Raw genomic sequence first — 23907 nt, forward strand, 5'->3', positions numbered from 1 at the left:
TTCAGGTCCCAGAGCACAGCTTGGATCTCATTCCCAAACCCGTTCCCTGCTCCCAGCCCTGACTGCTGCCAAGGGTCAATGGGGGCTTCGTGTCCCCTGTGACCTCTGTCCCCGCAGTGTCCCCTTTGCTAACTGGGTGCCCTTCCCTGTCCTGCACGGCAGTGAGCCTGTCCCCAGAGCTGCTCACAGCGGGGGCCACGACCCCCACAGGTAACCCCCATCCTGGGGGTGCTCCCCCGGACCCCCACACCCTGTTCCTGCTCCGTGCCGGGGCTCGGGCAGCACGACCCCCCACACTGGAGGACATGGTGGGGAGAAACCTCCCCTGCGAGAGCAGGAGGGGATCTCGTCTTGGCCCCCTTCCAGCGTGGGCACAGCGCCCGAGGGAGCCGAACCCACCGGGGCTCTCGGCTGGGCTTCGGGGGGCGCGGGCAGAGGAAGCCGCTCCCTTCCCGGGGTGCGACCGGCCCGGGACCCCCGAGGGCCGCCGGCCGTGGGGCTCTGGGAGCCGCCGTCCCGTGCGCTCCGTCCCGCCCGGCGCTGCCCCCGCCGCTCCCCCGGGGCCTCCCGCCGGCCGCGAGGCAAAGTCCGCCCCGGCGGGCGCTAAGGGCCGGGCCGAGCCGTGCCGGGCCGGGGCGGGGGCCGGAGGAGAGGCTTTGGCGCTGATTTGCATAAGGTATAATGCCTTATGGTGGCGGTCATGGCTTGGTAGAGCGCGGCCCGCGGCCCGCAGCAGCCGCGGCCGGGGCGGAGCGGGAGGAGGGCGGCGAGCGGCGGGCGCAGCGGCCGCGGCCCCGGGAGGATGGTGTCCCAGCTGAGCGCCCTGCAACGGGAGCTGCTGGGCGCCCTGCTCAGCTCCGGGGCCACCAAGGAGGGGCTGATCCGCGCCCTGGAGGACATGGTGCCCGCCGCCGGCTTCGGCGTCAAGCTGGAGAGCCTTCCGCTGTCTCCCGGCGGGGCCCCCGACGGCAGGGCCGCCCTCCCGCCGCTGGCCAACGGGCACGGCAAGGGCAAGCTCTCGGGCGACGAGGGCTCCGAGGACGGCGACGACTTTGACACGCCGCAGATCCTCCGCGAGCTGCAGTCGCTCAACACGGAGGAGGCCGTGGAGCAGCGGGCGGAGGTGGAGAGGATGATCAGGTACCGGCACCGGGCGCGCCCCGGCCGCTCGCACCGACGGCCCCGGCCCCGAGCGCCCTGCCCGGGGGTGGTTCCCGGGGTGCCGGGCCCGGCGAGGGGTCCCGGCGCTCCCTGCTCGGTGTGTGCCACCCCTGGCGGGTCCCGGGGCTCCCTGCCCGCCCCGCGGGCAGTCCCTCCCGGTGGCGGGTCCCGGGGCTCCCTTGCTCGGCGCTCCCTTGTGCGGGCCCCGCGGCGGAGGGGAGCGGGCAGGGGGAAGCCGGGCCCGGCGGCCGTGTCGCCCCCGCCCCGTCGGGGCTGCCGGTCTCCGGTGGCGGCGGGGCCGGGGCCGCCGGGGCCGCGGGGGCTCGGAGCGGCCGCCGGCTCCGTCCCTCCGCGCCGGCGGCTCAAACATAAACCGCACCACGTGGAGCCCGGGGCGTTATTAATTTATTTCTATAAATCATCAACAGAAAGATACACAAAAGGCCGCGATCGGGGCGATCGGGCCGGCGGGTTATTCATTGCCGGGGTTGTAAAGCGGACCGGGAGCGGGGAAGGCGGAGGGAACCCCCGACGGCGGCGGCTCCGCTCCGGGCCCGGGATGCGGCTGCGCTCCGAACCGAGCCGGGCCGGGCCGGGCCGGACGGGGCAGCCCCGGGCTCGGCGGGCAGCGCTGTCCCGGCGGCACCGACGCCGCTCCGGAGCCCCGGGGGAGCGGCGGCCGCCTCTGCCGGCGGGAGCAGGTGGGAGCCCCGCGGGGCGGGCGCGCCTCGGGGTCCGTCCGTGGGAGCCCCGCGGGCGCTGCCGCTCCGGTGCCCGTCCCGCTGCCCAGCGCGGTGCCCGCAGCGCGGCCCCGCTCCTGCCGGCCGTGTGTACCCTGCGCCAGCCTGCTGAGCCCGGGGACGGCCCCGGCTCTTCCCCCGGCCCCCGGGATCCCGGCAGGACGCGCCGCAGTCCGGTACCAGCAGGGCAGGCGGTGTCCTTTGGGGACGGGGCAGTGCCACCGTGCCCGCCCAGACCGGGACCCTTCGGGTGCCAAGGGGGCTTCGTGCGAGGGAGGGTCCGTCCAGGCCTCTCCCGATGGGCTCCCACCCCTCGAGCCCTGCACCCCTGGGTGCTCCCACCTGTCCCCGGTGCCCTCCTTGCTGGCCACATCCACGGCCGGGGGTGGCCGGGGTGGCCGGGGGTGCCGAGCAGGCTGAGCCCCGGGATCCCTGTGCTCCCGCAGGTGTTTCTGTGCAAAGTTTGCCTTGGGTGCGAACAAGAGCGGGCACATGTCCCTGAGGAGCCTTTGCAAAGAGCTCGTGTTTGCTCTGAGAGAGGCCTTTGTACTTGGAGAGGGAGCAGGTAGGGCAGCCGGGGGACACCGACTGCAGCCGTGCTGGGGGCTGAGCCCCTCTTCTCCCGCTCCCCTGGTGTCCTGACCCGGGGCAGGCTCACTCCCGGGCTGTCCCCACATCCCCGGGGCTGCTCAGGAGCCCTGCAGCTCTCCAGGACCGTGGTCTGGGCTTTGCTGCCCACCCGTGGCGTGGTGGGTGCCGTGGGGTCACCCCGGGTGGCGGCACGGAGAGCCCAGCTCTGGGACAGACACCCCACAGCTCCCTCCCTGCCCCATCCCACCTGCCAGGGCTCACCCACACCTCGCTCAGGGAAATAAATCCCAGGAGCGCCCAGATCCTGTCCGTGGGCTGGGGATTTTGGGAAGGCCACCGGCCCTGGGGACACAGCAAAGCCACCCCGAGGTGCGTGGGGAGTGCAGGCAGAGCCGACGGGTCCCTGGTGCAGGGAGATGCTGGCCAGGGTGGCATTCTGCAGGGAGCTGGGTTTATAATCCATCTGTGTAAATTCTTGGCATATTTCTCTGAGGATGTGGAGTGTATTTACCTGGTTTTGAGGCTGACAAAATGGGTGAGCTGGTCTGGGAATCCCTGGGGAGAGGAACAGGCTTTGGCCCCCGCCGTGTGTGAGGCTGAATGGGGAAATGGCTCTTTCTCGGGCAGCATTGGCAGCCAGGCTTTGTGGGGCTAATTTTGTGCCAGAAAAACACCTTTCCATGGGTTTGGAGAGAAGGAGCGTGGAGCCAGGGCTATAAACTGGTTTTCCAGTGTTAGAAAGCGCTCCTGGGTTGGGTCGGGGTTTTGGTTTTGTTTGTAAGTAAAGTCCTGTTGAAGATTGGACAATTAATGTTTGTTTTATTTCATTTTGGTGACAGAATCAAAGAATAAGGGCTGGTGTTGACTCAAAAGGTTTTCCTCTCTGGCTTTTTAGGTTACCAAAAAAGAAAGGAAAAAAAAAAGAGGCCAAACAAACACTCAAACGTTTCATTTTGGGTCAAGTCCAAACATTTTGTTTAACATGAAACAAAATGTTTGGGTTTGGTTTCAGGTTGTTTAACCCTTTTGAATACGGTCAAGTTGATTCGTAAAGGAAAAATCACTTCTCAGAAATTAAGACCTGAATAATTGTTTTGAAAGTGTGAGTGTGAAACACGTTGGAAATGTCAAGGTGAAGCCTTTTTAAAAATAATTAAATGGAGAACAATTCTGGGACATTTTAAAACTAATTCTCAGGTATTTTTCCTACCAAAATATTGCCAAATTTTATTTGAATTTCAGAATCCCTCTGTAGCCCCCGAGTCCCTCATTTGACATTTTCCAACGTGCTCTGATTCTCTGGCTCTCGGTTTCACTCTGAGGGAACGCTGCCCTGGGCTCGGTTGCGAACCAAACCGCTCTTAGAAATGATAATGAGCTCTGTTTCATTAACCTGTTATTAATCAGTAATTAGTGGGATCAGTTGGGTGACATGAGCCGCTGGTGACAAAGCTCTGCCCGAGCCCCTCAGCTGGGGCACGGCGGCGGCTTTGCCCGGTGCCACCGGGAGGGATATTCCCTCCACATCCTTCCCCTCACCTCCCACCTTCTCCTGGGACCCCTCCCACGGACAGGACCCCCAAAACCAGCGGGGTTCCCCTGCCTGGAGGATGCAGCCTTGGGCACAGGCTCGGCCCCTCCAGGAAGGCTCCGTGGCTCCTTCCCGCGTGTGACAAAGCCCTGCTTGGCTCTGCTCCGGTATTTTGCCGTGGATCCAACCAGCTTTGTTTTCAAGCTGCATTCAGGAAAAAAAGTAAGAAATCTACTTGTTGGGCTTTTTTCTTTTTTTTTTTTTCCCCTTCACTTGACAAGGTGAAGGATCCAAAGAGGTAATGGATTGGGAAAGCAGTCGGACGGCCGTTCCAAGCGCGGCGTTGGGGTATCGCATTATTTGAGTGCAGGACTGTGACCAGCTCTGGGCTCACACTGATTTTTCAGTGCTTAAAATGCTCCCTTTTAGCCCAGAATAAACCCTGGGGGTCTTGGATACAGCACAGGTGTTTTGGTCTGTTCCTCTGCTGTCACTGGGCATTCGATAGAGCTAAAGGCCACAGACAGCATTTGGATTTTCAGCTGTAATTTTATTTGTTCTAAAATAAAAATACCCTGATCAGCCGACTCTAAATCGGCGTCAGCTACCCCAACGACAGTAAAGCGGTGAGATTTAGAGAAGAGTCATTTACACCTGGATCCTACAGGAGCCAAATTCAAGTGTTTAATAATAATCAGGAACGACTCAATATTTTCGGGGGTTTGGTTTCGGTTTTGCGTTCGGGGACTCGTTGGGTTTGCCTGCCTGGTTTGACCTTGGCTTCTCAGCCTTTTGCGTGTGGTCAGTGCGTGCACAGCCGTGGGAGTGGGGGAATAGGGTCCTTTTTAAGGGGATATTGATGTTTTTAGGTCATTATCCCTGTGGGAGTGGAAGGAAGAAGCTGCACAGCAGGTGCGGCGGGTGGGGTTCAGTGGCAGTGCCGGGGTCCCTGCCAGCCAGGGGCACGGGCACAGTGCAGGTGCTGCACCCTGAGCAGGGCAGGAAAAGCATCCCCAGCTCTTCTCTTTCTTCATGAGTGGACCAGGATGGGCTCCTTGTGCCCATCCATGTGTGTGTCCCACTGCCTGTGCGTGTCTTCCCCGGGAGAAATCGCGCCGAACGGAAGGGCAGCCGCTCACGGATGGGGCTGTGCTCCTCTATGGAGGGTCTGGGGGAGCTTGGCTGGCATTAATGGCACCTTGGTGTGTCCCAGCAGGACACTGGGGTCCTCTCTGCTTCTCCCTCCCTGGGGGAACAGTCTGGCTGGCACTCCTTGGCGTGGGTGTGAGCCCCCATCCCGCCAGCCCAGTTTTGGGGGCCTGGGGAAAAACATCCACTCTAAGGATCTTGTGTCCTTCTGAAACAGTAATAATAATAATAATAATAATAATAATAATAATAATAATAATAGTAATGAAAGGTTTCCATTATGGGAAGAAGCAAATCCTGGGGGCTTTTCCCTGGCAGCAGATATTAACCCTTGTTTTCCCTGCCCACAGCGAGGACCCGTGGCGGGCAGCGAAGATGATCAAGGGCTACATGCAGCAGCACAACATCCCGCAGAGGGAGGTGGTGGATGTCACCGGCCTCAACCAGTCCCACCTCTCGCAGCACCTCAACAAGGGCACCCCCATGAAGACCCAGAAGAGAGCTGCCCTGTACACGTGGTACGTCCGCAAGCAGCGGGAGATCCTCCGCCGTAAGTACCTGTGGGAACGTGGGGGGAGAGGGGGTCCCCGTGTCCCCGTGTCCCCGTCCTGCCCCTGGGTACCAGCACAGCCCCCAGACTCCAGCTGTGCAGCACCTCCCCAAAGTTTTCCAAGTAAAATTAACTGAAGGTGCGGGAGAAGTGGGTGAGAGCCCCTCTTGGTGGCAGGGTTCCCCCTGGCGCATCCACACAGCTGAATTGCTGGGTATCTGTGTTTGTTGGAGCTGGGAAAGCAATTAATGATGGCTCACAATCAGGTGCCTTTCCCACCTTTGCCCCTTTTCCTTGTTATTTTTCAGGCTGCTCATTCTTTTTCAACGAAGTGCAAAAAATGTAGAGAGAGAAAATTAAAAGCCCCTGAATCGCTGCCATGTGTAGCAGGGTTTGGGGCAGTCTGTGCTGTTTAAAATGCAGATTATTTTGACAAGCACACAGACTATTCCTTTGTGCCCCTCTCCCGCTCTTCCCTGCCCTGGGATCTGTCCCGTAGCTCTCAAAGCAGCCCCGAGTGGCACTGGCACCCCCCAGGAAAGGGCTCTGCCTCCCTCTTCTAAAAGGATGCAATATCCAGCAGAGGGGAAGTGCAGAAAAGGGTTCAGCACCAAATACCATTGCTCTGAAAACACACCTTGAGACGTTAGAGCAAACACAGCCTGCTCCAGCCTTGCCCTGTGCTTCCCCCCCGTCGTGGGGGGGAAAAGCCATTATAAAAAGAGGGAGAATTCCCCTGCAAAACTGGGAATAATAAAACCCTCCCATTAATCTCCCTTTACTGCCGTGCTGACAAGCGCCGGGGCTGGGGCGGCCGCCGAAGGTCACCTCTGCTGCTGCCCGCCCCGGGCACGGGGCTGGCGTCCCACCACGCTGGGAGGGGAGTGGGAGGGTGAGCAGAGAGGGGCACCCTCTCGGGGGGCTTTGCAGCCGTCCTGCCCGGCTCCTTGCTTGGAAAAATCCTCCCGAAACGAGCGCAGGCTGGCAGGGGCCCTGCCCATGAATATGCATGGCCATAGCATGCCCTGCACATGCCTCCCCATTAAACAGGGATGGCAGCGGGCTGGCCCCTTCCCGGGGTGGGTGGCAGGGAGCACCTGGCTCGCTCCAAGCCTGCCGTGGGCTCGGGGTGCTGCGGGAGGGGACGCGGGGGGCCCCTCGGCGCGGGACAGTGACTCCGAGCGGCGGCTACAGGCCAGCTCACGTCTGCTCCTTTCTCTTTCAGAGTTCAACCAGGCAGTCCAGGGTTGTGGAAATATGACAGACAAAGGCAGTCAGGATCAGCTGCTGTTTCTCTTTCCAGAGTTCAATCAGCAGAACCAGGGGGCTGCCCAGCTCGACGACGCCTGCTCTGAAACCCCCAGCAAGAAGATGAGGCGCAACCGCTTCAAGTGGGGGCCGGCCTCCCAGCAAATCTTGTACCAAGCCTACGAGCGCCAGAAGAACCCCAGCAAGGAGGAGAGGGAGACCCTGGTGGAGGAGTGCAACAGGTAATGGCTGCTCCACACACCTGTGCTGCCTCCCCTGCCCAGAGCCTCGGCCTTCCTTCCAAAAGCCACGGGAGATGCTGCAGGAGATGCCATGGGAGATGCCGTGGGAGATGCCGTGGGAGATGCCATGCTCCCGGCTCACCACCCCGGCTCCCAGCTCATGGCACAGCTTTGCCGAGCTGCCAGGCCTCTCCTTGCCATGTTTTCCCCCTCTGGGTGATGTCTGGGGCAGAGTGAGCTCCATGCTCGGGCAGGGATGTGATGGGGATGCTGCAAGGATGACACAGGGGACAGCACAGGGATGCTGCAAGGATGACACAGGGGATAGCACAGGGATGCTGCAAGGATGACACAGGGGACAGCACAGGGATGCTGCAAGGATGACACAGGGGACAGCACAGGGATGCTGCAAGGATGACACGGGACAGCACAGGGATGCTGCAAGGATGACACAGGGGACAGCACAGGGATGCTGCAAGGATGACACAGGGGACAGCACAGGGATGCTGCAGCATTATCAGAGAGAGCAGGGATGGTATTTGCAGTATGGCTGTAGTTGAAGAGAGCAGCTGGGCGTGCAGGAAGGGCTGAAACTCCCCCAGATTTGTTGTGCCCCCAGCAGCACCCTTGCTCCAACGTGTCCCTTGCCCTCGCAGGGCCGAGTGTCTGCAGCGAGGAGTGTCCCCCTCCAAGGCCCACGGGCTGGGCTCCAACCTGGTGACGGAGGTGCGAGTGTACAACTGGTTTGCCAACCGGCGCAAGGAGGAGGCTTTCCGCCAGAAGCTGGCCATGGATGCCTACAGCTCGGGCCAGCCCCCACACAGCATGAACCTGCTGCTGTCCCACGGCTCCCCGCACCACAACCAGCCCAGCGCCTCTCCGCCCAGCAAAATGCCAGGTGAGGCCCCGCCGAGGGTGCTGGGGTGATGGCAGAGCTCGGGGTGCTGGGGTGATGGCAGAGCTCGGGGAGTGATGGCAGAGCTCAGGGTGCTGGGGTGATGGCAGAGCTCGGGGAGTGATGGCAGAGCTCAGGGTGCTGGGGTGATGGCAGAGCTCGGGGAGTGATGGCAGAGCTCAGGGTGTTGGGGTGATGGCAGAGCTCGGGGTGCTGGGGTGATGGCAGAGCTCAGGGTGTTGGGGTGATGGCAGAGCTCAGGGTGTTGGGGTGATGGCAGAGCTCGGGGTGCTGGGGTGATGGCAGAGCTCGGGGTGCTGGGGTGATGGCAGAGCTCGGGGATGCCGTGTGTGCAGGGAGAGGATGCTCACCCTGTCCTGATGGTGATGGGGAGCACACGTGCTGTCCCTGCAGCGTTGTGGCCACATGGTGAGGGCTGGGTTTCCGCCGTGCCGGGGATAAATCGGTGTTTGCTTGGTTGCTTTAGCTCACGGGCGTTCCGCGTGGGCTCGGCTGGGCAGGGAGAGGCTGTGCCCAGCAGGGCAGGAGGGGCTGCCCGGTGCCTGCCGTGTTGTTCCAGTGCCACTCTATGGCATGCAGCCCGCTGGGGAGCCCTGGTTAGGGGGGTGCAGTGCCAGAGGGAAGGGTGGCAGCGTGTCCCGCTGCCGGGCTGGGCACGCCCCGGGCTGGGTGCGCGGCTCCGCAGCATCCCCGTGCCAGAGCGCAGGGAGGTGGATGAAGAAAGCTGCGGGGGTGCAGGGTGACCCCAGGTCCTCCTCCTCCTCCCCACACCGCCGTGGCAGAGCTGAGCAGAGCCGCCGAGGGACCCCGGGGGATTGAATGGGAGATAACGCCGTGGGGAGGGGGCTGCGCACCGGGGGCTCATCAGGGCGGGCAGGGGCGAGAGGCATTGTTGGGAGAACAATCCCCATTGTCCCTCACCTGTCCTCTGCAGCCCCGCGGGTGGCACAGCGGGCTCGGTGGCGGGGGGACAGCACGGGGGCGTCCCCTCGGACACTGCCCCGGCGCTGGCACGGCCCGGCCACCTCCTGGAAATGCCCCTGCCTGGCGTGTGTGACACATATTATAAAGCGAACCCGGAGGAACCCGTGCGGGAGAGTCCCCGCGGGAAGGGCAGGCTGCCTGGGGACGCTGCCAGCGGTGGCCGGACACCGGCGCTCGGCTGGTGGCAGGAGGTGGCAGTCCCCGAGCGGTACCCGGGGATGAGCGTGGGCAGCTCCCGGCCCCGGAGGAGCCGGCAGCATCCCGGGGACCGGCCAGCGGTGACCAAAATGTGACCCTGCCCCAGGAATGCCCCGCACAATGGCGGGGACGGGGAGGACGTTTGCCCTGCTGTCACCGGCTGATTGCTTACAAGGTGCCCTACAAGCGCATTGTCAGCAGAATCAGCTGTTTTCGGTGTCGCGGCGGGCTTTACAATGCCCCACCAGCATGCAGCCCCGCATTGTCACGGCGCTGTCCCCCGTGCATGCTTAATTGACAATTAAGCCGGGGCTTTGAACGAAGCCCGCCGCCTTTGATGTGCCCCCGGCCTGCCAGCGCACACGGGCCCCCCCGAGAGGCTTTGTTTTCTTCTATTAGGGGACAGCAATTACTGTAACCGCGGGCATTCATCTCGGGGCTGGAGGGCCCTTAAGCCCCAACCTTTATTTTCCCGTCGGAGCGGTGCCAGCAGGGGCCGGCCGGGGCTGACAGCCCGTTCCGAGGGGCTTTGGAGCAGGGCAGGAGGGATGGCTGCGGGGAAGAGCCCCTCCGGAGGGGTCAGCAGGGCTTGGCTGCGGGGATTCCTCGGCGGTCGGTGCCTGTGTGCATCCTGAGGAGGCGAAGATGGGCATGGCAAGGGACACGCTGCGGTTTTAGGGCTGATTTGGGGGCAGCAGGCGGGGATGGAGCTCGTTGCTTCAGGGTGCTTGGACCGAGCCGGGTCCGGGACGTTCCCCAAACCCCGCGGTGTCCGTCTGTGCTGGATCGCCTCCAGGAGATGCTGGGGATGCCCTCCTGGCGGGGCACGCTCAGCGCTGCCGGGCTGACCCCGTGGTGGCTGTCCGTGCTGCGATTTGAACTGTCCTTGCCCCGAGGTGGCGGCGTCTGGGCCGCTCAATGCCTTAACAGCTTAATGACAGCGCGGGGACACTGTCCCTGTCCCACCGGCCTGCGACATCCCCGGCAGGAAACGGTGGCGCTGGAGCTCTGGGGCAGCTGCAAAGCTCTGCCGTGCCCGTGGACAAAGAGGGCTCGCCTCTCCTTGGGACATCAATGGGGCGGAATGTCAGCGGGGCAGGGATGAGAGCTGTAAAAGTCAAACATCCTCCGGCCTCTTCTTGGGGACCCATCTGTCAAGCCTCGAGCTGTAGTTTTTAACTATTTGGAGGTAAATACTTAAAGCCTTTCTATCTCGGAGGCTCCTCTCCGAGGCTGGACTTTTCCCCTACTCTGGGTTTTATCAGCGATCTTGGTTCCCTGTTTGATTTGAAGGTCACTCGGGGCTTTATCTCGGTGCCATGGCAGACTCTGGCTTATGCCATTTTTATCTTTCAAGAGCCCCGAAGACAATCGGGGCATTGATGAGATTAGGGGAAGCACCGCCCGCCCCCCGAGCCCGCCCTGCATACAAAGGGCCGCCCTCCCTGCAGAGCCCCGGGCCCGTGGCCGGGGGGCACAGCATCCCTGCAGCCTGTCCTGGGGGGCTGCACACCCCATGGGGGGCACAGCATCCCTGCAGCCTGTCCTGGGGGGCTGCACACCCCATGGGGGGCACAGCATCCCTGCAGCCTGTCCTGGGGGGCTGCACACCCCATGGGGGGCACAGCATCCCTGCAGCCTGTCCTGGGGGGCTCCAGACCTGTGGGGGTCAGGGTGCCATCCATCCATCCATCCATCCATCCATCCATCCATCCATCCATCCATCCATCCATCCATCCCTGCTCTGCAAACATCAGAGTAGCAGATCAATATCTGAGCATTCCCATTTATATACATATATACGTGCTTATACATATATGTTAAAATTAATTACTTATATATATATATATTTAGATATCTCTATAGATGGAGATAAACATAAAAATAACCCAGTGCCACCCCTGAGATTGTTCCTAAAACCCAAAGGGCAGCTGAAGGGTTTTAACTTCCCTTGAAAAGCAGAGCCCAGCAGCAAGCCCTCGCTCTGGGTACCCTGGTTTACACCTGGCTCCCTCCCCGTGTTCCTGGGGGGTGCTGGCTCTGCCCGGGACCCCGTGCCAGTGGTTGTAATATTTTACTGTCGGGCACATTGTGGGGCTCGCTGGGTACAGTGCACTGTTAGGAGCTTTTCCCTGGTTTATGGGGGTAATTAGAACTTTATGACAGCAGCGAAATGGGAGGGTCCAGTCCCCATAAACGGGTTTATAATGGATATAAACTATGCACCTCTGTAACTGAGCAGGATTAACACTTTAGGGACAATTTGAGTGGCAGCCCAAAAATCAGAGGTGCCCTCAGTGCTGCCTGGATCCGAATTTTGGGAGGGTGAAGTTGTCCCATCGGCGACCTGGCTGTCCACACTGTCAATGGGTGAAGCATCACTGAGTCCAGCATGACCCCAAAAATTACACTTTGCTTTTCTCACCCCACTTTCACACCCTGGTCCACGCTGCTGGCTGCATCCTGGAGGGGTCAGGCAGAGCCAGAGCTGCATCCCCTCACCGCCAGATCACCGGCGAATTTTTGGGGGTCTCTTTTGGGGTTTGGCATTGCTGGTGATGTGCAGGACGTTGGTGAAGGTCTGGGCAGGAATCTAGAGCTGGGGGAAGGAGGCTGGGATGTGCCTCCCAACTGGAGGCTGGGATGTGCCGTGGCATGGTGGCAGCAGGGCTCTGCTGCATGGGGAAGACAGAAGTACAATGAGGGTTTTTTTTCTAATACATACAATTTATTAATATCAAACATAAAGCAAAGCTGAACCAAGCTGCTTCAGTGCTGGTGCCTGCCAGAGGCACGGGCCTGGTGTGTTCTGAAATGACACAGGGATGCGATGAAAGCGATGAAGAGACCCATCCTTTCCCTAAACTCCCTCCAGCACCCCCCTGCCCCCAAAGGCCGAGTCAGGAGGATGAGTGTGGTACCCCAGAGAAGTCAGGAGGTGCTGGGGGTGTCTGTGGGTGCACAGGACACCCCACCCTGGGGGCTGCCACTCTGCTGTCCCCGTCCGTCGGCTGGAACAGGGTTAAGGCTACGGGAGCTGGACCCTGCGGCTCGTCTGGGGCAGGGGAAGGCAGTAAAACATTTCACAGGCTGTGCAGCTCAGGGGCCACACAATGGCCCGTCCCATAAACAGACTTTTATATTATGGCTGTAGCTCCAGTTAAAGAAAAAAGCCTCGAGGAGGGAAGGCTCCACGGCCAGACCCATTCCCAGTGCTCCCATCCAGGCTCCTCTCCTGAGACCGAGGGGGAATAAAATCCCTTTGCACAAGGGCTGCTTCCAGCTGTGGAGGCACAGCAGAGCAGCAGGAGAACCGTTGTGCCGGGCTCTGATGGCTGTCTGAGCCCAGCTCATAAAGCCTGGATGCCAAAGCTCCGGGGGGAATCCTTCAGTGCTGGTGCTCACAGCTGGAGCTGTGCCCCTGCATTCACCCCGGCTCTGGGGCTCTCTGGGGGGCTCCCAGGGGCTGTGCTGCCAGGGCAGGGCTGGATCCCAGCTTCAGTGATGGAGGGAGGCCTGGGGAGCTCAGAGGAGAGGCACCCCCGTCAGCAGGGAGCTCCGTGTGCTCCAGCAGTGACAGCAGCAGCCATGCCTTGTGGTGGCTTCCTGATATTAATGATCTGCTCTGCCCAAATGCAACCCAGCCCTGGGGACACGTAAACAATAACACCCCTCCCACCGTGGGGATGGGGAAAACCCAGTGAGGACGGATGCTTCCTAAAGGGATTCCTGGCAGGAGGCTTCTGCCTGCCCAGCAAGTGGCTCCTGAGCAGGGTCCTTGGTGGGGCAGCAGTGACACCGCTGTCACCAGCCCCAGAGCCCCACCTGGCTCTCCTGGGGAGGGTTAATCTTCATCAAGACTCTTCATCAAGGCACAGAGTCTTCAGTGGTTTTATCTAGAGACCCAAGATCTCAGTCCCCAGCCTATCTGGGGATCTGGGCGCTGGTTATTGTTCCTCAGACAATCAGAGTCTTGTCCTGGGGCTTCGAGGAAGAGCTTCAAAATCAGCGTTTAACCTCTTGTGTGTTTTGAAGCCAACTTCACAGCTTTGGGTGGCTTGGCCCGCGAGTTACCACCCCCTCAGCTGCATGGGGCATGATTTTGCATTTAAAATGGACTTTTTTTGTTGTTCTTGCTGGGCCCAGAAGAGCCTGGAGACAGCAGAAACTCTGATCTCCTTAGCGAGAGGAGCCGTCTGCGCCCTGGTCTATCTCTCAGATCACGCCCAGAAGAAAGGGCTTTGTTTTATCTGCCCTGCCATTGTTTCAGCAGCGGGATCCCAGCCCGGAGTGAAGCACCCTCTGCAGGGCCGGGGCCGCGGCAGGAATGCTGTGACAGTGCCCGGGTTGGGTAATGTTTACCCTGTTCACGGCGGGGACGTCCACTCGGGCAAATATCCACCTGCCAGAGGACATTCTTTTATTATCAGGGATAAAGGGGTTTGCTGGGAAATCATCAGGAACCAGACATGGTGAGGAGATTCCTATCTGTGGGTCGTGTTTAACCAGCTGATGGGGGAAATTCGGAGGCGATTACGGGGCGACTGTGTTGTGGTTTTGGTGGAGGGTGTGGGTGGGTCTGTGCTTGGGCAGATGGTTTTGGAGCTGGGGGGAAAGCTCCTGGACTCCAGTTCTGATTTCTTTGCTTTTCCTTGGTTCAGAGATTCATTTTAGAGTCGCCCTTAGAGCATCCTTCACCGAGCCAGCCACAGGCTGAGCCTCCCCTGTGCTGGTCATGCTGAGGAGCTGTCCCAGTGTCCTTGTGCACTGGCCAGGGGTGGATGGTGCTCGTGGTGCCTGGCAAGGTGGGCTTTGCCACCATGGGATCTTTCCCCAGGAGAGCCATGGTTTGTCTGTCCATCATCCAGCCCTTCCATCCCAGAGCAGTTTGGTAAATCTGGCTGGGAGCACAGGGCTGGACTCCTCCTGATGAATGGCTTTTCGCCCTAGCTGTCAAGGCAGCCCTGTAAAAGACACTTCTGTTTGCCATGGGTTTTCCTCAGTTAATTATTTGTGATCTGTAGATGCCTTTCCATGGCACATGGCTGATCATATGGCTATCAGTGCGGGGTGCTTTAGCCAAATTCAATATATTTATAGAGAAGACCTGTGCTGGGGCCAGATTTCCCTCAGGGCAGTGCAGGGCTGGGGTCTGCTCTGGGGGTTGGGGTGTGTCTGGTCCCTCTGTCCCCTTGCTGCAGTGCCCTGTTAGTCACACACTTGTGGAGAGGGAATTGGCTGCAGGAGGCCCTGAGAAAAGAGTGGGAGCCATGGCTGTGGCAGCTGGGGATGGCTGGGGCTGCGGGGAGCAGGGAGAGCCTCGGGGGGTCAGCTGGGGGTGCAGGGAGAGCCTCGGGGGGTCAGCTGGGGGTGCAGGGTCACTCCTCACGGTGCAGGGTCCCCGGGCCAGCGTCCAAGAGCCACGGCAGGAGTCTGCAGGACAGCTGTGGGCTGTGCAGGTGGAAACACGAGGGGTGCAGGGTGAGTGTGGGGCTGCCTTTCCCCCCGTGGCGTGGGGCAGTGTGGGATTGCAGCTCCAGCCATAAACTGCTCACAGTAACTCCAGGAGATGGGGCCAGGGACAGGCCGGAGGAAGGGACACCATATCCCTGTTTGTCACTCACGGGTGTCACTTAGGAGCCGTGGCGCACATCTGCATCCTCGTTGCACACCCCGTGGCAGGGCTGGGGCTCCCAGGGGCTGGGCAGCAGCTGGCACAGCTGTGTGGTGGGATGCCAAGGCCGTGTGTTTTGCAGGGGTCCGGTACAGCCAGGCGGCGAGCGGCGAGGCGGCGTCCTCGGGGGCCATCAGCCACCACGGCGGCGCTGCCATGGTCACCACCAGCCAGGCTGTCCTGCAGCAGGTCTCCCCGGCCAGCCTGGACCCGGGCCACGGTTTGCTCTCTCCCGAAGGTAAAATGGTGAGTACACCTGGCCCATTGTGGCGGCGGCGCTGATAAGATAAGAGGGCCCAGCGGGCAGAGCAAACACGCTTTCCCCGGGTTTCACACGCGGCTGGGCTGAACAATGGGGCATTGTGGGGGACCAGGGTGCCACTGTCCCCACCTCTGAGGTGGGACACGGAGTGTGCTCCAGGTGGATCTGCCAGAGCCGGGGTTCATTGATCGCAGGCTGAAGGTGCTGGGTGGATCTCTGTTTGCTCTCCCCGGCCCATGACATGGTATTGATAAAATGCTCATTCATTACTTTTTCCCGAAGCCCTCCCAAGTTTGGGAAGAGCTTCCCCTGCCAGCAGGGACCTTCTTGTCCCAGGGGATTGAAGCTGCTCGTGCTGGCTCTGGCCCCACAGCTCCTGCCTCTCCCCCTGGCCTTTGCCATGTCTTTGGGGCTCTGCTGGCCAGAGCTGTCAGTGTCAGCGTGGCAGGAGTGGAGGTGGGACATCAGCATGGACATGTCCCCATGCTGGTGCTGCAGGGCCGTGGCACTTGGGCTGCCCCTTCCTGGCACAAAGCCCCTGGAGGGGTGGGTGAAGGAGCAGGGCAAGGAGGGGGTACAGGGGTTCAGGCCAGGACGGGATGGGATGTGATAGCAGAGCACAGCCCGTCCCTGGAGCAGGCTGGCAGAGGTTTGCCTGCAGCTGCTGCTTTTCCGGGAGTTTTTTTTTCCTGCTGAAATCGAAAGTCAAACATGGCACTGGGTGACGGGGCCAAGCCGGTTCTTCCCCGGTTTTCACTTCCATTTTCAGAGGGTTGTGCCTCCTGGGCCATCCCGTCAGTCTCCTGGCGAAGCCGGGTGGCCATGGAGGGGCTCACTGTGCCCTCCCTCAGCCATGGCACCATTTCATTGTGCCTTTCCTTCTGGCTGGAGAGGGTCTCTGTGCAGCCCCTCGGGCTCTGGCACTCACCCTGCAAAGCCAAACGTCCCCTGCCAGGCCGGGGGGACACTGCAGAGAGACACCGCAGCCCTCCCAGCCCACTGCCTCTGCCCCAGCACGCCCAGCTCACCTCAGGGTGTGTTGAGCCTCATAACCCTGAGCCTGGAAGCCATAAAATGAGTCAGGGATAAAGGAGGCAGCAGCAGCACTGCACGCCCAGGGTGGGAGTCCCCGAGGACCAGGCAATGCCAGCACCCCCTGCCAGCTCCTGGGACCGGGGCAGAGACCCCCAGAAGGGGCTGGGCAGCACGGGAGGAGGGAAGAGAGTAGATTAAACTGGGAAAAGCCACTCGGTAAAGTGCAGCAGGAGAGCCCTGCTGAGCTCTCCCCAAGGCACAGACACTGCCCAGCGCCGTGGGGACCCTGCGGGACCGCGGCTCTGCCAGCTTATCTCTGATCTCCAGGCAGGGCTAGCTGGTGCTTGCAAGTGATTTAATAGAAACATGCTGTAGGCTGTGGTTTCTAGTAAGTAAACATGTGCCTTTAATGCCCCACATGAAACAAGGAGCTGCCAAGGAAGTTGCTGCATCTTTCAGGAAGGAGCATTACCGAGGCTCCAGAAATCTCTGGAGGCTCACTCTTTCATGCTCCAGTGTTTGCCTCAGCTGTGTTAGTGCCAGAGGGTCCACCCTGAGGCTCCAGTGCCTGGAGGGTCTTTTCCAGTCATGCACAATCCAGGTGCAGTGCTCTGGGGCTAAACACCCCGTGAGAGGAGCCGGGGCTGCAGGCGAGCAGCGTGTGCTTGCCGGGAGCTGTTTGACTTGTGCAGCCGAGTGTGGTGTAACCCGGCCTTGAAGGGACTTTGAAAGTGGAAAATACCGGATCAGGAAATGTGAGTCACTCCCGGGCTTTGGAATTTATTGATGGATTTGTTTCAATTGCTATCTCCAGCTCACATGTGCAAAATAAACAAGGTGCTCGGAACTGGTGTCCAGAAATGTCACCTGAAGGGCCGCAGGGATGGCTCTGAGCTGGGATTGAGGTCACCCAGTGCAAGAGGGCTAACAGCAGGAATTAGGGGAAGGTGCAGCAATTAAAGAACTAAGGCACTTAAACGTCCTGGGGAGCAGCTCCAGTCCTCACAGCACACGCCAAGCGCCTTTGTCTGATCCCTAAACTTTGGCCCGAAACCCCGGCTCTGGCTGTGCACACCCACCCGTCTCACCAGTATCCTGCCAGATTGGTGACTAAGATCATCACCACGAGGCCCTTTTAATCTGCCTTCTGTCATTTTTCTTCACTTTCCTGAGTTTATAAGTCCCACTTTCCCCTACAAGCATGATGGTTAGAAGTTAATGAGTGTTGAGAGCCCTCGGCTGTCCCCGTGGGCTGGAGCTTGGACTCGGGGTACGGAGCAGCAGAGGCTTGGGCTGTGTCCCGGTGCCACGCTCCAGTGCAGCTGGGAGCCAGCAAAGTGTTCCCAAAGCTGCTTTGCTGTGCGTCAGCACGGAGTTGAGGTGCTGCAGTCGGGGTGTGCAGCCCTGTGGGGGCTCTCTGGGCTGCAGCCTGCTCCCCTCTGGGCAGGGGGCTCTGCTGACGCCCCCGATGTCCCCACGGAGCTGAGGAGGGGGCTGGGGGCTCCCCGTGGCTCTGCCCTGACTGTGCCTGTCCTGCCTGGCAGATCTCCGTGTCGGGGGGCGGGCTGCCCCCCGTGAGCACCCTGACCAACATCCACAGCCTGTCCCACCACAACCCGCAGCAGTCCCAGAACCTCATCATGACGCCGCTCTCGGGAGTCATGGCCATCGCCCAGAGTAAGTGCACCCCAAATTCACCTCCGTGCCCTGCCCCTGACGGGGGGACACACTGCCTGCTCCTGCTGACGCCCCCTCTGCTCTCTCCCTGCTCCCAGGTCTGAACACCTCGCAGGCTCAGAGTGTCCCTGTCATCAACAGCGTGGCGGGCAGCCTGGCAGCCCTGCAGCCGGTGCAGTTCTCCCAGCAGCTGCACAGCCCACACCAGCAGCCCCTGATGCAGCAGTCCCCGGGCCACATGACACAGCAGCCCTTCATGGCCACCGTGACCCAGCTGCAGAACTCACACAGTAAGGCCTGGGGGAGCTGCAAAGGGCCCCTGCATGAATTCAGATGGGAAATCAGCTTGTGCTCTGCTCCTGCTCTGCCCTTGGCTGCTGCGCCTCTCTCGTGGTCCCAGCCCATGGCATGCTCAGCAGTGCAGGCTGTTCACATCCTGCCTCATCCCTTCCTCCACCTGCTCCAGCCACAGCCCCTCAATCCCCACGGGTTTCTGGGGGTGAGCTGCTGCCTGAGGATGCAGTGGCTTGGAGGGAGGTGGTGGGTTCTTCCCTTGGCTGGTTTTATCCCATCCCCGTCTCCCTGCTGCCCGTTCCCATGCTTGGAGCTGCCGCGGCGAGGGCTGGGGTGGCTTTTCCCTGACCTGTGCCCCTCCTGTCCGCAGTGTATGCACACAAGCAGGAGCCTCCCCAGTATTCCCACACCTCGCGCTTCCCCTCGGCCATGGTGGTGACGGACACCAGCAGCATCAGCACACTCACCAACATGTCTTCCAGCAAGCAGGTAATGCCCCACAGGGGTGGCTGAGGGGCCACGGGCTGGGGCTGTGAACCTGGAGTGCAGCTTTTCCCCCTCTGGATGTGGGGCTGGAGGTGGGAGTAGCAGAGACCCTGTCCTGCTGCCTGTGCTCCACTCCCTGGGGAGCTGAGGATGAGAACCCCATCGCAGCCCTGTCGTGGGCTCCAAAACACCTGCTTGCCGTGGTGGGATGGGGATTTGGGTGATTTTGGCTAGCGCTTGGTGGTACCAGCCAGGCCCTGCTCATCCCTGGGGCAGCCCCATGAGAGGGGGAGCATCCTGCTGGGGCTGAGGAGGCAGAACCAAGCGGGCTGTGCTGCCCGTGTCCAGGGGGATCAACCCTGCTTGGAGCCAAGTGGAGTCCAAGGCTCCCCAGCTTCCCCCAGCCCATAAACCTTCATCATCTGCCCACTGCAGGTGTAAGGCCAGACTTATCCTGGTTCAAATCAGGTGTGTGAGGTTTTCCTTAGACAATAGTCCCTTTCTGAGAGCCAGCTCTGGGGACTGTGGGAAATATGTGGCCCTTATTGATCGCTAGATAAATAAGAGAGAGCCTTGAACTTGCATTCAGATAAACTTTCTTCCCGAGGTTTGACAGGGGACAGGGAAAAAATGTCTGCAATGGCCACAGAGTAAACAGAGCGTGGGATTGCTGTGAGACCCCCCCAGCATCGCCGTGAGATCCTTGGCGAGGGTGAAGAAAGGGGCTGGGGCTGCAAAGGGGAGATGTTTGGGGTGCTTGGGAAGGGGTCACAGATGCCACCCCCCCGGGGATGCCACTCTGGGCAGGTCTCAGGGTGAGCACTCAGGCACGGCCGCCCCTCCGAGCTCCATTTCCTCCGTGCAGCTTTATCAGCCCATCTGCTGCGCGCTCAGCCCGAACTGCCCCTGATTAATCGAGCTCTCCTGCCTTTGATGCCGGGCTGGCCGCGGCAGCCCCGGGACACAGGAAATGTCCCTGGCAGGGAGATCGAGCCCGGCCATCCCCGCTGCCCTGCGATCACCCTACCCTGACCAGCGGGCAGCGGCTCCCGGGTTTCTGCCTCCATCACGTTCTTGCACTCTCATTCAAGCAGGAGGAGGTGTCAGGGCTCAGGAGGGGGGATATGGGGCCAGGACCCTTCACCTGCTGTGGTGAAGGGGCACCCACCCCCCCATGACCCCCATCCTGCAAGCACCAGGGCAGGATGTGACCTGCCAGCCCCCAGGGCCTCTTTTCCTACCAACCATTCTGTGCCCAGGCTGCAGTTGGAAAAATCTATCTTTGGACATGGATTTCTTTCTTGGTGGTCAGCAGTTTCATTAGCCAGAGGTGAATGGAGTGTGACGGATGCAGATAGGGGCCCCATAAATGCTGCTCGCCACCCAAATTGCTCAAATACCTGAATATTTTTGGTGATTTGGGTTTCTATCATTGACTGGGGCTACCAGGGGCTGTGCCCCGACTCCTCCACATTTTGTCTTGGCACAAGGCAGGCAGCCCCCACCAGACCCCAAAAACTGTTCTGTGGTGGAGGTGGCTGCTCTGGGTCCTGCCAGGGGGACAGAGCTGGAGGGATGTCCCTGGTCACCCCCAGCTCTCCCCTCGCTTGCTGTGGGTCTCTTATCAGATGTTGTCATTAGACCTGGAAGGGGCAAATACCTCCCCGTTCCTTTGACAACGCTCGAGGCCGAGCCACCACGTTTATTACGTTGGCAAACACCTGATAGCCACGGCCAGTCCCTAATGACATGTCACGGGAGGCTCCTGGCGTCTCCTTATCTCCGCCTGATGATGTTTGCCGTGCGCTCCAGCCCACAAGGTCACCCCACCCCTGCCCCCCGCCCACCGGGGGCTGGGGGGACCCCGGGGATGGAGAGGGATGGAGAAGGGGCCTCTGCAGCGGGATGGACGTGGCATGGGGGCTGCTTGGCTCTGTCCCTGGAGATGAGAGCGCTGCTGGGGACAGCGATGGAGCTGCTCCCACCCCAGCCGAGCTCAGCCTCACGCCTGGCCGCTCCCGGGCTGCCTGGCACAGCCTGGGCACAAACAGGACCTTTTTTAGTATTATTATTTTTGGGAGGGGGTGGCTATAGCTGGCTAAGAAAGTATTTTCCCACTGCCTCCCCCACAGGGGTGCCAGGGAGGGCTCGGGGCTGGGCAGGGCAGCACCAAGGTGGTCACGGAGCAGCGCAGGAGGTGATGCCTCCAAACGCCTTGTGGTGCTGCCTCCTCCTCGTTCCCCGGCGCCGCTCACCGTGCTGCTCTCTCTCCCTCCCCAGTGTCCCCTGCAAGCCTGGTGATGCTCCACACCTCGCTGCTTTTGCACACAGCAACGGGATCTTGTTTTCCACACCGTCCCGCCGGCGAGCTGCGCTCACAGCCCGGGAGTCGCCTGCCAGAGCACAGCCCAGCAGCGAGGAGCCCGACACGGAGCCGGGGCTCGGGGCTCCCCTCCCGGGGACCCGCCTCTCCATCCCTCCACGCAGTGTTTCCAAGACCTGTCTTGGGGATTATTTTGCTGAAGTGTTCGCCTTCCAAGAGGCTCTCCCGAGGAGCAAGGCACGAGCTGTGCTGGGACCTGGCAGAAGGGGAAGATGGATCATGTTTAAGTTATACTCCTCCACTCGGACTGAGAGGGACCGGGGTCTGTTACTTGGCGTTTGGAGGGAGGAACTGCGTGTGTTGTTGAACTGAGCCAATGAAACTGTAAATATAGGTACAGTCTGCTCCATCCTCCCCCCTCCCCACTCCTATACATAGAGATTTATATAAAAAAAGAAGTAAATTTTGTCCAATGGATGTAAACTACTGTAATTAAGTGCAATTCCCCCATCTGTATATATTGGTCCTCAATATCTTCTTTTTGTCTTTTTTTTTTTTTTTTTATGGTAAAGGTCAGAGCTGAGGATGGTTTTGGTTTTGTATTTCTCTTTTTCCTTTAAATGAGTTAATTCCAGTCCTGGGGCTGGCGAGGACCCCGGTCAGGCAGCACTGGGCTCTGCTGTGCAGGAGGACGGGCAGACACGTGTCCCCTGCACGGTGACATCCCACGTGAAGGAAGGGCACAGGGTGAGCTGAGAGGAGCCCTGGCAGGACCTGGATGATCCATGTGGGGAGAGCTGCGACCATGAATTAATCTCAATGGACTTCCCTGTTTTTGGGGACACTGAGGTGGGCTCTGGTGGGGTGGGGAAGGACTCACAGCCTGGTGAACACACCCAGCTGCTGGGAAGTGCCAGCAGCTTCCAGGTGTGCCTGCAGCATTTCCACTACAGAGTGAATGAGGCCACAGGGAATTCTGATGGGATCTCCCCGGATGGGCTCAGAGACTGTCCCTTTTCTCCTCCCTCAGGGCACAGAAGGGGTTGTGTGCCCAGTCACTGCCTCATCTCCTGCCCAGTGAATGGCCAGTACAGGTGGCTTCTTTCCACCTTCAGCAGTTGATGATGAACCTTGTTGGCTCCACCCTTAGCAGTGCACAGGGTGCTCTGGTCCTCGTGGGTGGATGGATGGACAGATGGATGGATGGATGGAATGTGGGCTGTGGTGGGAAGGCCCCAGCTGCTGCCCTGTCTCAGCTGGCACCAGCTCCTGCGTGGAAAGCTCTGCAGACACATCTCCAGCTTGTGAATGATCCCAGCTCTGTGGTGAGGGCATGTCCAGCCCCTCAGGCATCCGCTGAGGACACACACCAGAGCCCTGCAGGAGTTTGGGTGCCCAGTCCAACCTCCCAAAGCCACGGAAGCTGTTGAAGGCATCGTCTGCCCTCTGTGAGACACGAGCTCCTCTGTGCCTGCTCCCCTCTGCAGATGGATCTCATGCTCCCCAGTTGTGCTGATTTTTCGTGACCTTTGTGGCCTGTGCCAGCTGCTGAGAGGGATGTAGAGAGGTGGACAGCAGCAGAGGACACATAGCCGTGCTGAGAAGGAGAGCACTGGACGCTGTCTTTGGGCTGACAAAGGCTCTTTGACTCAGTGTCTGGCACAGTGGGACCCTCACCCTCGCTGGGACTGACGGGAGCTGCCCACCGGCGAATAAGTCATCAGGAATCTGGAGACCAATATTCGGAATTACATTTAATTTAATGTATACCATAATTAAACACCATTTCTTCTGAGCCCTTGCTGCTGCGTGGTCTGTGAATTCCACAGTGACCATCTGTGGTGGTTTGGCAGAGGTGGGGCTGAAAGGGACACGGGCTGGTGGCACGTCCCCCCTGCTGTCCCGTGCAATGACCACCTCCATTTATACCTGCCTGCGTGTGGGGAGTCCAGGGTTCCCTGTGAACCCCCAGGTGTCAGCCAGGAGGCTTTTGGAGGTGGGGAGAGCCATGTCCTCAGCCTCCTAATGATGCCCTAATGATGCTGCCCTTAGCCCAGCAGTGCTTCCCTCATTCCCTGCTGGCTTTAGCAGCCCAGTGCTAAGCAAACCAATTAGGAGGGGAGTGCCAAAGCCAGGCCCCATCCACCGGGGATGCTGAGCCCCGGGAGGAGGCGGCAGGGTGTGCTCCAGGGGCTGGAGAGCTTTTGAAGATCCTTGATTGTGGAGGGCTAACAGGGCTGAGTGACTCTGAGCAGAGCAGTGGAAAAGGGTGGAACCTTTGTGGAGTTAATGGTCAGGTGAAGTAATGTGAGGTTTTTCCCTGGCTGGTGCAAATCCAGGTGGAATTGGCCCTGCTGAGGGAGGAATGGGCAACCCAGAGGGAGGCAGGTGGGAGAAGGAGGCACTAGACGTGCTGCAGCCTTTTGGAGCTTGATTTCTGCAGCAGCTGTAAGAGAGCTGCAGACTGAAAGGATGGAGCTTGGGGTGTGAAGAAAATTTGGGAAATGGTCCAGGGTCAGTGCTGCCCTGCAGAAAAGGTAAGTGAAAACCTTGGGGAAAAGAGGCTTTGAGAAGTGACCCCATCAGAGAGGGAAGTGGTGAAGGAAGAGAGGACAGAGCCAAAAAAAGGGGGAAAAAGGGCAGAGGATACAAACAAATGAAGGCACAGATGGAGCAGGTGACTCCCACGGAGCACGGTGTGATGAAGCAGACAGGATAAAGTCTATAATGTGAGTAGAACAAATGATTGATAACAGAGACTCTCCCCAGAGGTGTGGCTTTCTGAAGCTGCTGAGCAGGGATTGTGCGCTGCCACTTCCCATCCCTGGGCAGCGGGGCCTGGGAAG

General features: G+C 60.0%; 1 protein-coding gene across 2 annotated transcripts; it reads left to right on the forward strand.

The window, feature by feature from the left end:
- Positions 1 to 638: 638 nt before the first annotated feature.
- Positions 639 to 22856, forward strand: HNF1B (HNF1 homeobox B). Of its 2 annotated transcripts, none has more exons than XM_038158208.1 (9): positions 639 to 1140; positions 5523 to 5722; positions 6948 to 7212; positions 7869 to 8110; positions 15067 to 15230; positions 17826 to 17958; positions 18057 to 18248; positions 18623 to 18741; positions 21019 to 22856. In XM_038158208.1, exons 1-9 carry the CDS (start codon positions 803 to 805, stop codon positions 21037 to 21039), a joined length of 1674 nt encoding a protein of 557 aa, XP_038014136.1. In that variant the 5' UTR covers positions 639 to 802; the 3' UTR covers positions 21040 to 22856. The 2 variants fall into 2 exon arrangements, with proteins under 2 accessions (XP_038014136.1, XP_038014137.1); XM_038158209.1 differs by having other exon boundaries at positions 646 to 1140; positions 7026 to 7212.
- Positions 22857 to 23907: the final 1051 nt, after the last annotated feature.

Source organism: Motacilla alba, chromosome 19 (genome assembly GCF_015832195.1).
Source record: "Motacilla alba alba isolate MOTALB_02 chromosome 19, Motacilla_alba_V1.0_pri, whole genome shotgun sequence".
NCBI lineage: Eukaryota > Metazoa > Chordata > Aves > Passeriformes > Motacillidae > Motacilla > Motacilla alba.

Coding starts and splice junctions, on each gene's coding strand:
- HNF1B (XM_038158208.1), top strand. CDS start 803: ATGGTGTCCCAGCTGAGCGCCCTGCAACGGGAGCTGCTGGGCGCCCTG. Junction 7,213..7,868: donor CTGGTGGAGGAGTGCAACAG/GTAATGGCTGCT, acceptor TTGCCCTCGCAG/GGCCGAGTGTCTGCAGCGAG. Junction 18,742..21,018: donor ACATGTCTTCCAGCAAGCAG/GTAATGCCCCAC, acceptor CTCCCTCCCCAG/TGTCCCCTGCAAGCCTGGTG.